General features: G+C 39.6%; 1 protein-coding gene across 1 annotated transcript in view; it reads left to right on the top strand.

The window, feature by feature from the left end:
- TTC39B (tetratricopeptide repeat domain 39B) overlaps nt 1-13,743 on the top strand; it is a 129,978-nt gene that overhangs the window by 76,671 nt on the left and 39,564 nt on the right. Inside the window, 2 exon segments of the mRNA XM_019415453.2 lie at nt 2,254-2,321; nt 6,243-6,307. Of these exon segments, the coding sequence (XP_019270998.2) occupies nt 2,254-2,321; nt 6,243-6,307 (133 nt within the window).

Below are 13,743 nucleotides of genomic sequence, written 5' to 3'. Positions count from 1 at the left end.
GGAGTTTATGATTCAGAGATGTTCTGGTAAGGTACCTACTCATAAATGCCAAATGGTTAATTTTGAGAACTGAGGAATATAAATCAAACAGAGTGAAGGAACAAGACTTTTATAAATTAAGTTGCATTTTATTCCTAATGAGTTTGGCTGTCACTGCAACCCAAACAGACTTTGTGTTCAAGGAGGCATGTCAAAACATTGTAGCTTTAGTATGTGATTTGTTTTTCCTCTTGGTAATTTTCATTTACATCCTTCAGTGGCTGGTTGTCTGCAGGAGTCAGTATATTTAATTAAACTTTTCGTGGGTTTAACATGGAACACACCCATTCTTCTCTCGTGCCTGGCGTATTGCCCTGAATGTTTTTCAGATTTCCTTTGAAAATAGATATGTACATGCAGTACTTAGGATGGGAAAGGGATTTAACATGAAGGATACTTACGTATAGTCTACAGAGTTCAAATTTTCTTGACCTTTCAGCTCTGTCTTCTCATTATGTCCTTGAGCTGCTCTTAGATTTGTCCATTTTTAACTTCACCCTGATACATCTAATCCTTTGGATGCTCATACCTCTGCACGGACTCAGCGTTGCCTACTGAATCAAGCCCAGCCTCTGACGCTTAAGGTTGTCCATAATTCAGCCCCGACTTACCTTTCCGGACTCATTTCACACTCCTGCCTTTACACACCTTGTGCTCTCACCGGGCCTTCCCCGCACATGCCCAAGCCAGCAATCTGGGGTACTGAGTAGGCTTTCAAAGTGGGAAATTCCAAACTGTTCCCACTTTGTTACAAATGTACATAGAAAGAAGAGGAAATTCAGGTGACTGTAAAAATTGAAGACTGCTTTTATTCCTCTGAATGCTGAGTAAATCCAGAGGGCCAAGGGTAGTAATCCTAGCGAAAGTAGCAAACAAAAATGGAACGCTTACTCTGAATAGTGAGCTCTGCTTGCAGCACCTCACTTGATTCTTCAGCTGTGAAGTAGAGACATTATGAGCTGGACTTTATAAATGAGGTAATGGACGGGGGGTGGGCGGGATGACCAGCAGAGAGAGGAGGGATGACCCGAGGGAGAGGTGAGCTGACCGGAGATGAGGAGGGATGACCGGCAGGGAGAGGAGGGATGACCCGAGGGAGAGGAGGGATGACCGGCAGGGAGAGGAGGGATGACCCGCAGGGAGAGGAGGGATGACCCGAGGGAGAGGAGGGATGACCAGCAGGGAGAGGAGGGATGACCGGCAGGGAGAGGAGGGATGACCCGCAGGGAGAGGAGGGATGACCGGCAGGGAGAGGAGGGATGACCCGAGGGAGAGGTGAGCTGACCGGAGATGAGGAGGGATGATTGGCAGGGAAAGGAGGGATGACCCGCAGGGAGAGGAGGGATGACCACCAGGAAGAGGAGGGATACCTAGTACACGGCAGAACCTTTCCCCTAGCCCAGGCTGTTAAATACGCCAAGCTCGTTTCCTTAAGTAAAATGCCAATTTGCATCCCATGGATAAAACAGGAAGCTGCTGATTTTGTTTACCCCAAAACGCAAAGGTTTCTCTCCTACCCTAATCTCTGCAAGTACAAGGTATTGTTTAGGAAGATGGGCCATGTGTTTTGGGGCACTCCATCTGTCCCTGGGATATGCATAGCTTTACACAGTCCTTTTTGTGAGTGCCTTGTTCCTGTGCTAGATCTCTCCATGATCAAAATAGCCTGACGTGGTGCTGACGCTGACTCTTTTTATATCACGTCATGACTTGGCACTCAGGGCCGTACTTTTTTGCAGAACTCCAGAGAATTGCGCTCTCTCTTTAAGGTAATAATGTGTCTGATCATCACCATGACTATCATACCTTCGTATTTGGAAGCTAGGATTCACAAACAGAAGATTGTTTTTTCAATCTTTATAACTGTGTTAAATTTACGTGTTAGTGTTAAATAATTTTCTTTTTAAGTGCTTTTAAACTTTGGTTTCCTGTTGTGAGCTGAGTTTGGGGCTCTGGCACCAAGTGCCTGACTCGTTGGAGTTCTATTTGAATGGGGCCAAAGATGACTTCCTTAAATCATTTTACACATTCTAGAAAAATCTTGCTGAGGGTCTGAGAACTGAGGTCATCACCCTCCTTTTGTGGAAGTACCAGAACAAGCTAGATTTTTGTGTCTCCCTTGGGTTCATTGATCTATCAGTCTTTTCTGAAATCTCAGAGCAGTGACTGTGGACATAGGATTTTCCTTAATATAATTTTATTTGTTTTTAATAGAGGAAATGCATGCCGAAATCTGTTATGCCGAGTGTCTCCTACAGAAAGCAGCACTCACGTTTGTGCAGGTAATGAATGTTTGGCTTAGAATCAGTATTTCTGGGGAAGCCTGCCAGCACTACATAGAAAAAATGTGGCTCATTCTATGTCAGTGCTTCAGTTCTTTTGACTCAGAGTTGTAACAGAAGATACTTGCCGTTCTGATAAACTTGGGCTGAAAAAAGACCCCAGGGAGCTTTGTTCCTACACAAATGCCCTTAGAGTCTGTTTTGAATTTCAGTCTGTTGGGAACCACTGCCTTGTAAAGAAACTGTTTTGCAACCACCACACCTACTTTCTGGTTGCTTCTCTAGATGAGAAGCGTGAGATTATCCGTCTTTGCTTTTCCTAATGGTGAGGGCTACACGCGGGATGGCCTGGGCAGAAGACACATCTTCATCCTTGGCCATTCCCTTCTTTACACCAGCTGCTTCAGCAAAGCTCAGGTATGCATGCACTGAGCGCTAGGCTTTTCATATATAACTTTGGATTTTATTTTTCCCCTTTCTATTCTCATTCCCCTTTCTTACTTTTATTTCTTCCTATGGAAGAGTAGATTTAAAAAGTTCTAAACCAAACAATGAATACCTTTCTTTTGCGACATTTTAATTTTATCTCTAAGAACTGTTACAGCCAGTACCTTGCCTAACATTTTATTTTCCACCGCTTGGATTTAACCTCATGGCACCATGGGTGGCAGTGATGGATACAGTGGGGTAGAGGTGGGGTCAACATTATAAGGGGGAAGAAATGCAATTGTAAAATTGAAAATCTTACTCAATTACAATGTTTTACATTGTATTAAGAGTTGCTTTTCTTTTTTTCCCTCCCCTCCCCTCCCCTCCCCTTCCCTTTCTCTTCCCTTTCTCTTCCCTTTCTCTTCCCTTTCTCTTCCCTTTCTCTTCCCTTTCTCTTCCCTTTCTCTTCCCTTTCCCTTTCCCTTTCCCTTTCCCTTTCCCTTTCCCTTTCCCTTTCCCTTTCCCTTCCCTTCCCTTCCCTTCCCTTCCCCTTCCCTTCCCTTCCCTTCCCTTCCCTCCCCTCCCCTCCCCTCCCATCCCCTCCCCTCCCCTCCCCTCCCCTCCCCTCCCCTCTCTCTTCCCTTTCTCTTCCCTTCCCTTCCCTTTCTCTTCCCTTTCCCTTCCCTTCCCTTCCCTTCCCTTCCCTTCCCTTCCCTTCCCTTCCATTTCCCTTCCCTTCCCTTCCCTTCCCTTCCCTTCCCTTCCCTTCCCTTCCCTTCCCTTCCCTTCCCTTCCCTTCCCTTCCCTTCCCTTCCCTTCCCTTCCCTCCCTTCCCTCCCCTCCCCTCCCTTTTCCCTTTCTCTTCCCTTCCCTTCCCTCCCTTCCCTCCCCTCCCCCACCCCTCCCCTCCCCTCCCCTCCCCTCCCATCCCTCCCCTCCCCTCCCCTCCCCACCCCTTCCCTTTCTCTTCTCTTCCCTTTCTCTTCCCTTTCCTCCCCTCCCTCTTCCCTTTCCTCCCCTCCCTCTTCCCTTTCTCTTCCCTTCCCTTTCTCTTCCCTTCCCTTTCTCTTTCTCTTTCCTCTCCTCTCCTCCCCTCCCCTCCCCTCCCCTTTCCTCTCTCTCCTTTCTCTTCCTGGAGGCTTACCCCTTAAGTTGGGTTCTGGTTTAGTAAAATTGAATCAGTCTGGTCTATGACCCTGTTTTCTAAAACCCTACGTATTCTGAAGGCTGGTTGAAAACTGCATTCTTACTGCTTCAGTGAACATAATGCTGGTCACGGAGGTCCCCAGTTTTTCTGATTGTTTCCAAATGGGGATTTGCCAATCAAATCTGGGAGTTGCAGGCTTATTTTATTTGTGGGGACTTGTAACTAAACATCCGGCAGATATGCAGGCCTCTTCCCTCCTCCTCATGCCTCCATATCCAGTTTAATGGTCATGCTTCTCTTACGATGCTTCCTTTTCCTTCTCTGATTGTTCTAGTGGGCGTGTTCGTCAGCTTTCCTCTAGACTGCATGGCAACCTAGCGACCCTCTGGCTCTAATTTCTCTTATCCTCAGCTCATTGTCCATTGTGCAGCCGCGTCCCCTCTCAGAGACGAGAATCTCACCTTGTCATCTCTCTGCTTTAGCATCTCGTAGCTCTCACCGACTGTGGCAGTGGTTCCGTATCAGAATATCAGAAGTGGGGGAGGTTTCAAACTAAACTGGTGTCTTCTCGCAAATTCCCTATGCCCCCCCCCCCCCCCCCTTACCATGTGCTCAGATGCTGTTGGCAGGTATGTATGACGCATACTGAGTGGCATGGGTAGAGGTAGCTTTGTTACTCCTTGGTTTTGCGGTCTTTGCAGTAGCTTCTGCAGCAGCGCTGGGTGACGTAAACACAGATGGCCAAGTACACGCCATGATCTTTAACGCCTCCTTGCCTTTCTACTTCAGTTTCCCTTTGCTTGCGAAGCTCACATCTGGTTTGCCTTCCTTCCTCTGGCCCCATCCTAATCATTTTTTGTGCCTTAAGCGCCTGTTGCTTTCAGGAAATTTTATGGGCCTCTCCATGCCCCCCTCCCCTACTTTGTGCTCTCATGACCTCCTGTGCATATCTCTGCCCAGGTGCCTGACTCTAGCCCTTAGCGCCTTTTATTGCTCTTGACTGGTTTTGCATTCAGATGGCAGGTGTAAAACAGGCATTCAGTCAATGTTTTTGGTGAATCATGAAATGAAATATTATTATCGGAGGCAGATTTTAAAGTGGTTTGAGAAATTCTTTCCTGGCCAGTATTGGAACTTGTGTAAGCTTAAGGCTCCTTAAAATGAGAAGATGAACATTTATGTTGCATGGTGAATTTTGTACTTATCAGTGCTTATAATAATTTGAATGTCAAAGGTTTAATAATTAACGAAACTTATATACTAAAATAAGTTTTTCTCTTGCTTCGGAAGGATGCTGAAGTGCACAGTGAATCAATACCAGAGCAGCTTTCCATTATCAATAGGCTAGGAAAACATCGTCCACGGAAATGGGAAACATGGGAACTGTCTCCAGTAGCTCCATCTGTTGACTAACTTCCTTTAAGCAGTTTTGGATATAATTTGTTAAGAGATTCTCTTAGAATCCTGGAATGTTGACCCTGAAGATGACATTCATTTAGGCCCCTGCCTCAATTTTATGGTTGATGACCATGAGGCAAGGAGAAGTAAAGTGATTTTTTTTCCCACCAAACAAAATTGCATATTAGTGCCAATCAGTTTAGAATCCAGATCAATAATTTTTGTTTTGGAAATATGTATTAGTGAAATTTACAATGTTAAACAGATTGAATGCTAAAGTACCCTGCCAAAGAAGAACCATCATTCCATTTACTGGAGTATGATGGATTGGAAAGTTGGCCCTTAAGGCATACCCCTTAAATCAGCCGTTTGGATTCTGTTGAGCCCAGAAGAAAATTGCACAGTAGATGATGTTTATTACAGTAGATTTGAACTAACTTATTTTGCCCCTAATTGCTAAGGATTACTTCCTTAATTACTTATTTGAAGTGTTGCAAAGATTTTTGAAATGTTTTCTTTTTATTGCCATCTAACGTGGAAGACCAATTACAGAAAAGCATTTCAAATGTAAAGCAAGAGGAATGTTTCTTTTTAAAAAAATTTTTTTTTTAACGTTTATTTATTTTTGAGACAGAGACAGAGCATGAACGGGGGAGGGTCAGAGAGAGGGAGACACAGAATCCGAAACAGGCTCCAGGCTCCGAGCTGTCAGCACAGAGCCCGACGCGGGGCTTGAACTCACGGACCGTGAGATCATGACCTGAGCCGAAGTCAGCCGCTCACCGACTGAGCCACCCAGGCGCCCCGCAAGAGGAATGTTTCAATTTAAAGATTATGTCCTCAAAAGATAGGGAGGGTTTTGTTCTAATCAAACAAATACCCAGATGTGAGGACAGTGTAAGAATCTTTTGCTAAGTGATCTAATTACTTCATTGAATTGTTTTCAGGATGAAAATATGATCAACTTCATCAAAGGTGGACTGAAAATTAGGACAAGTTACCAAATATATAAGTAAGTTAAAAATTAAGATCTCATTATTTATTTATTTATTTATTTATTTATTTATTTATTTATTTATTTTTTTAAGATCTCATTTTTAAATGATTCTTATACTATGTCCCCTTTGTACTTTAAAAAATTCTCATTAAGTACGACTAGGTTTTTTTTTTATTTGGTGTTGGTGAAAATGCACTTGATTTTTTGGCTTACTGAGTATGTATTCAGTGCTATAGGACAACAGAGTTTAAGTTTAAATACAATTTTGAGAAAAATAGCTGAAAAAAAAAGTGCTACTAACACAATTTCTAATTACATAATCTTAGTTTCTCTCTCCTAAAATCAATTTATAGATTTAAAATTACAGGTATGTCTTTGGTCCAGACTAGAGCAGTGCCCTGCTTGGTAAAGTTTTCTGCAGTGATTTAAATAGTCAATGGAGGTGGGCCATAGTGTTGTTCATATGTTCTGTATCCTTACTGACTTTTATCTAGTTGTTCTATCATTTGTTCATGGAGTAAAAATCTCCAACTTTGATTCTGGAGTCACCCATTTCTCTTGTTAGTTCTGTCAGTGTTTAGAACCTTGGTTATTAGATTGATGTGTGTTTTAATTGTTTTGTCTTTCTAATGAATTAAACTTCAAATTTTTTTTTTAATGTCTATTTGTTTTTCTTTTTTTTTTTTTTTTAAATTTTTTTTTTTTTAACGTTTATTTATTTTTGAGACAGAGAGAGACAGAGCATGAACGGGGAGGGTCAGAGAGAGAGGGAGACACAGAATCTGAAACAGGCTCCATGCTCTGAGCACTCAGCACAGAGCCTGACGCGGGGCTCGAACTCATGGACCGCGAGATCGTGACCTGAGCCGAAGTCGGACGCTCAACTGACTGAGCCACCCAGGCGCCCCAATGTCTATTTGTTTTTGAGAGGGGGGCGGGCAGAGAGAGTGATGGAGACACAGAATCCGAAGCAGGCTCTAGGCTCCAAGCTGTCAGCACAGAGCCTGATGCGGCGCTTGAACCCACGAGCTGTGAGATCATGAGCTGAGCTGAAGTCAGATGCTTAACCGATGAGCCACCCAGGCACCCCTTAAACTCTTAATTGTTATGAAATGTCTCTACTTAACTCCTTATGATTATTTCTTGTCTTGAAGTCTGTTTCATCTGATATTAATGTATTTATTCATGCTTTTTTTAATAATTAGTGTTTACATGTCATATATTCTTTTATTTTAAGCCTATCTGTTTTAATATTTAAATTGCATTTCTTATAGAGGCTTGTAGCTGGATCTTGCTTTTTTACTCAATGTAACAAATGATATGTTTGTACTTGTGGCTACCATTTTTTTTTTTTCCTCTTGCCTTATTTGGTTTTCCCAGTTCTTTTTTGCCTTTCTTTGCTTTCATAAAAATTTAAAAATATATATTCCAGTGTAATCAACCCCTCTATTGTTTTCTTAGCTATAGCCCTCTTTAATTTTTTAAAGGTTGCTCTAGTGATTATAAAATCCTTCTTACCTTACAACGGTCAACTTAGAGTTAATATTGCACTGTTGCCCATAAAACATAAGAACTTTGTGGAAGTATAATTTCATTTGCCACTTGTCTTTTATACTATTCTTATGATAGTACACTTACATATATTATAAACCTCACGATGCAGTGTCACACTTTTTCTTTAAACTATGATATCTTACAGATTTTTCTATTTACTCATATATATAGTTACCATTTTTGGTATTCTTCATTCGTTTCTGTATACTTTTGGACTGAAGAATTCCTTTTAATATTTCTTGTAGTACATGTCTGCTTTCAATAATTCTCTCCATTTTCATTTATCTGAAAACGTCTTCATTTTTGAAGGCTATTTTTGCTTAGTACAGTATTCTGGGTTACAAGGTTTTCTTTTTTCTTCTTTCACCACTTTTAAACTGTCAGTCCATTGTATTATGGCCTCTGTTGTTTCTGATCAGAAGTCAGCTGTTGTATGTATTACCAGTCCCTGTCTGTAATGTATCATTTCTTCTGACTGCTTTGAAGACTCTTGTGCCTTTGGTTCTCAGTAGTTTGCAACGTGTTTAAGTGTGCTTTGAGAAATTGTGGCCATTATTTCTACAAATATTTTTTTATGCTCCATTTTCACTGTTTTCCTCTTCTTTTAAGGTCCAATTACACATATTAGTCAGTCTGATTTTGTTCAACAAGTCACTGTGGTACTGTTTATTGAAAAGTATGGTTTTTTGTTTTTTGTTTTTTTGGATTGGCTCTCTGGGTCATCCTGGAGTCAGTTTTTATTGCTTGCTTTTTCTCTTGACCATATGTCATATCATTTTGTGTCTTCTCTTGACAACAGTATTTAAATTGTGCACTAGGTATTGATTCATTATAGAGACTCTGGATTCTATTATCTTCTTGGAAGAGTGCTGATACTTGTTCTAGGAATCATGAATTTGACTAGACTTAGACTCCAAACTCTTGACTCTCTGCAAGAAGGTAGCACCTGAAGTCATGGCTCCTTTATTTCTTCTGTCTTGCTCTTGCTTTTGCTTTTCTTTGGAGTCTCTCCAGTATGCCAATAGTTCATGGGTCCAACAAGAATTTGATCTTGGTTTTTTCCTCCTGTGTGGTTCTCCTCTATCTGAAAATTTTTCCATTGCCTCACAGCCACTCTGGCAGTCTTGAACTCTGTACTCTGACTTTTTAAGGCAATAGGACTGTGTGGCTTTCTGTATCAGTTGTAGGCACCCCATATTGAGTGGACTGGAGAGTACTTTCAGCTGACTAGCCATGTAAACGTGAAGTCCATATGAGAATTGTTCTCATCTTTCAAAGGCTAATTCTTCTCCAGTTTTCTCCTACTTTTTGTTTTCACTTTCCAGTGCCTGAAAATACATTTTAAATATATATTTAAGGGGCGCCTGGGGGCTCAGTCGGTTAAGCATCCGACTCTTGGTTTCGGCTCAGGTTATGATCTCACGATTTGTGGGTTTGAGCCCTGTATCTGGCTCTGTTTGGGATTCTCTCTCCCTCACTATCTCTGCCCCTCCCCTGCTCACTTTCTTTGTCTTTCTTTCAAAAATAAATAAACTTAAAAAATATTTAAATTCTAAAGTTTATCATTGTTATCTGTGAGACAGTTATTCTAGTACAAGCTAGTGTGTGTGTCATTACTAGGAGCAGATCCCCATTAGTGCAGAACCAAGATTTAGTGTTTTAAGAGATACTTTCACACAAAGTGATTTAATAAAATTATATTCCATTCAAAATCGTATAGGTGGGGCAGAAATTTTGGGAATTGACATTTTGTTTTTAGTTTTCCTCTTGAAATACTTTTTATTTTTTATTTTTATTTTTTTAATTTTATTTTTTTTAATTCTTTTTTTTAACGTTTATTTATTTTTGAGACAGAGAGAGACAGAGCATGAATGTGGGGGGGAGGGTCAGAGAGAGAGGGAGAGGGAGCAGGCTCCAGGCTCCGAGCTGTCAGCACACAGCCCGATGCGGGGCTCGAACTCGTGAACCACGAGATCATGACCTGAGCCCAAGTTGGACACTTAACCGACTGAGCCACCCGGGCGCCCCTGAAATACTTTTTAGATGATACAAAAGAATGTTAAAGAGCTAATTGCTTTTCTAGTCATAAAAACTTAAAAAACTGAATGAATTCAAGTAGTCTTTTTAAAAAAATAGTTTTTTAATGTTTAGTTTTGAGGGAGAGAGAGAGAGAGAGAGACAGAGCCAGAACATGAGCAGGGGAGGGCAGAGACAGAGGGAGACACAGAATCTGAAGCAGGTTCCAGGCTCTGAGCTGTCAGCAGAGGTTGATGTGGGGCGTGAACCCACAAACAGCGAAATCATGACCTGAGCTGAAGTTGGACGCTTAACAGACTGAGTCACCCAGGTGTCCCAATTCAAGTAGTCTTAAAATGGCACAAACATATATATCAATGGAATGGAACAGATAGAGTTTTGAAACAGACTCTGTGTGTGTATGTGTGTGTGTGCATGCATGTATTTTTGCATACACAGACATTAACCTGGGAATTGAAAATATGTGACATTCATATATATATATATATATACGCACATTCATATATATATGAATGTATGTATGTATGTCTTTCAAAACAGTGGGAAAAGATGAATACTTTAACAAATGGTTTGGGGAAAATTGGTTCTTCATTTTGGAAAAAAAATATAAAAATAAATTCCATGTGAATTTAATATTAAGATATATTAAAATTTTTTTAAATGTTTATTTTTGAGAGAAAGAGAGACAGAGCATGAGCAGCGAGGGGCAGAGAGAGAGGGAGACACAGAATCTAAAGCAGGCTCCAGGCTCTGAGCTGTCAGCATAGAGCCCAATGTGGGGCTCAAATTCATGAGCTGTGAGATCAAGACCTGAGTTGAAGTTAGACACTTAACTGACTGAGCCACCCAGGATCCCCAATATTAAAATATTTTTATTTATTTATTTATTTACTTACTTATTTATTTATTTATTTATTTATTATTTTAAGGATATTTAAAATTTTTGTTGATGTTTATTTATTTTTGAGGGAGTGAGAGAGCATGAGTTGGGGAGGGGCAGAGAGAGAGGGAGAGACAGAACCAGAAGCAGGCTCCAGGCCCTGAGCTGTCAGCACAGAGCCCGATGCGGGGTTCGAACTCACAGACTGTGAGATCATGGCCTGAGCTGAAGTCGGATGTTTAACCAACTGAGCCACCCAGGTGCCCCTAAAATATTTTTAAAAGAGTACTAGTGAAAATAGGAAAGTATTTTTTGTAGTCCTAAAGCACTAAAGCCTTTAAACTTTTATTAAAAATTTTTTCACTTTGAAATAACTTCAGAATTTTTACAAAGAATTTTTATGTGTTCTTCATTCAGATTCACAAATGTTAATATATTTTTTAAAGAAAAACATTTTTTAATGTGTATTTAATTTTGAGAGAGAGAGAGAGAGAGAGAGAGAGAGAGAGAACACAAGTAGGGGAGGGGCAGAGAGAGAGGGAGACACAGAATCTGAAGCAGGCTCCAGGCTCTGAGCTGTCAGCACAGAGCCCTAAACGTGGCTTGAACCCACAAACCTTGAAATCATGACCTGAACCGAAGTTGGACGCTTAACCGACTGAGCCACCCAGACGCCCCACAAATGTTAACATCTTTTAGAACTGCAGTATAATTATTAAATTCAGGAAACTAACATGGGTACTAACATTTACCCAGATTCCTCTAATTGTCCTATCAGTGTCCTTTTTCTGGTCTAGAACTGAATCCGAGATCAGAGATGTTGCATGTAGTTGTTATGTTTCTTTAGTCTTTTTTAATCTGAAAGAGTCCCTTAGTCTGTCTTTATTTTTATGACCTTGATATTTTTGAAGGATACTGGGCAGTTATTTTGTAGAACATCTTTCAGTGGGGACTTATCTAATATTTCTTATGATTAAATGCAGATTTTGCATTTATGGCAAGAATACCATGTAAGTGATAGTGTGTCCTTTGTAGTGCATCATATCAGTAGATACATGATGTCAATTTCAGAAGCTTTTCTGAGTGTGACATAAAATCAGGAACCATAAAAGACTGACTTGACCAAATAGATGTTTAAATTTTCGTCAGGGCAAACTATACCACAATAAAATATGCCAATGGAAATGTGATCCAAAGACTCAGGGCAGATGACAGTGTGAGGAGCTCATAAGTTGGTGGGAGTCTAAGTTGATACAATTTTTTTGGAGGATGTTTGACAGTATGTATCAAAATTAAGAAAGTGTATTGCCTTTGATCTCAGAAGTCCCTTTTCTAAGGATTTATCCTAAGGACAGTTGTGATAGATTAACTATAGTTATGATGCTTGATGTAGGAAAAGTACTTAATGAATGTATAAGCACACTTTTAGCAGCACTGTTTATAATATGGAAAATTTGGAAACAAATGTTTAACAATAAGAATCTGGTTAAATAAGTTATTCCATAGAATAGAATAATATGCTCTTGTTAAAAAATAAGGTAGCTCTCATGCATTTTCATGGAAAATCAGCAATATAACCTATATAACGTATATGCTATATGATCCCATTTGTGGTTTTTAAATATCGCATTCTCACTAACACATAAAACTTCCTAGAAGGTTATGTACCAGGCTGTTAACAGTGACCATCTCTCTGCGGGATAGTCATGTGGAGGCACTCACACCTTCTCCACGTATTTGGAAATTTTGTAACAAGCATCTATTATCAGAAAATACAACATTTATATTATTATCAAAGAAGAAAAGAACTCTGACCATTGTTTCTGCCTCTTGCCATCCTACCTATATTTTGATGTTTGAGTTTTTAACGCATGTGCCTGAGCTTATAATTATATTCTTATATAATGAAATTATATGCTTCCTGTCATTTTGAAATTTCCTCTTTTACTTCATGTCACAAAATATTAGGTCATTAAATATTTTTAGTTCATCGTGGATTTTAATGGCTATATAGCATACCATTATGTGGGTATACCATATGTGTGTATGTATAAAGATATACACTCATGTGACTGTCTTCTTAATTCATTTTCTGTTTTTGCCTATTTAGTTTGTTTATACATTTTCATTATAAATAGTAATACAGTATCTCTCCTTATAGGTAAAGTTTTGTGTGTATCCATGCTATTTCCTTAGAATAAAATTGGATTTATTGGGTCAAAGGTATGCATGTGTTTAAGATTTTTGATTTATATTGCAAAATCATTCTGAAAAATAATTAGGTCGACAAACTTTTTCTAAAAGGGCTAGATGGTAAATATGTTAGGCTTGAGAGTCCTAAGATCTCTGTTGTAACTACTCAATTCTAAGACTGTAGAGTATAAGCAGCCATAGACAAAAAATGCATGAATGGGCATGCTTAGGTTCCAATAGCTTGCCAATCTCTGTACTATAACCACCTTTTACCAAAGCAGATGAATATGTCTATTTGTTTTTGTCTTTGCCAACACTGGTTTTCCATTAAAAAAAAATTAAAATAGTGCTTTATTATCACAAAAGCAGAATACATATTGAGGAAAATGGGAGAATGTAGATGAACAAATATTAACACACACACCCCATATTCTTTTCACCAGTAATAATGGCTGCTAGTATGTTAGTATGTATTCTTTCAGAATTTTTCCTATACAAATGTAAAGATATATGTACTTTTTATTTTTTTATCTTTTAAATGTATTTTTTAATGTGCGTACTCTTTTGTAACCTGCTTTTTCCTTTTTTTAAAAAGCTTTATATATTTAAGTAATCTCTATACCCAGTGTGTGGCTTGAACTCATGACCTTGAGATCAAGAGTTGCACAGTCTTATGACTGAGCCAGCGAGGTGCCCCATAACCTTCTCTTTTACTTTTCGATGTCAATAAATCTTCATTTCGTGTAATTATCTACCTTCACATTTTACTAGTTGGCCCCAAATTTCT

The sequence above is a fragment of the Panthera pardus genome, unplaced genomic scaffold (genome assembly GCF_024362965.1).
Source record: "Panthera pardus isolate Hobbes unplaced genomic scaffold, ASM2436296v1 HiC_scaffold_20, whole genome shotgun sequence".
NCBI lineage: Eukaryota > Metazoa > Chordata > Mammalia > Carnivora > Felidae > Panthera > Panthera pardus.
This window is presented reverse-complemented; position numbering and strand designations above follow the sequence as displayed.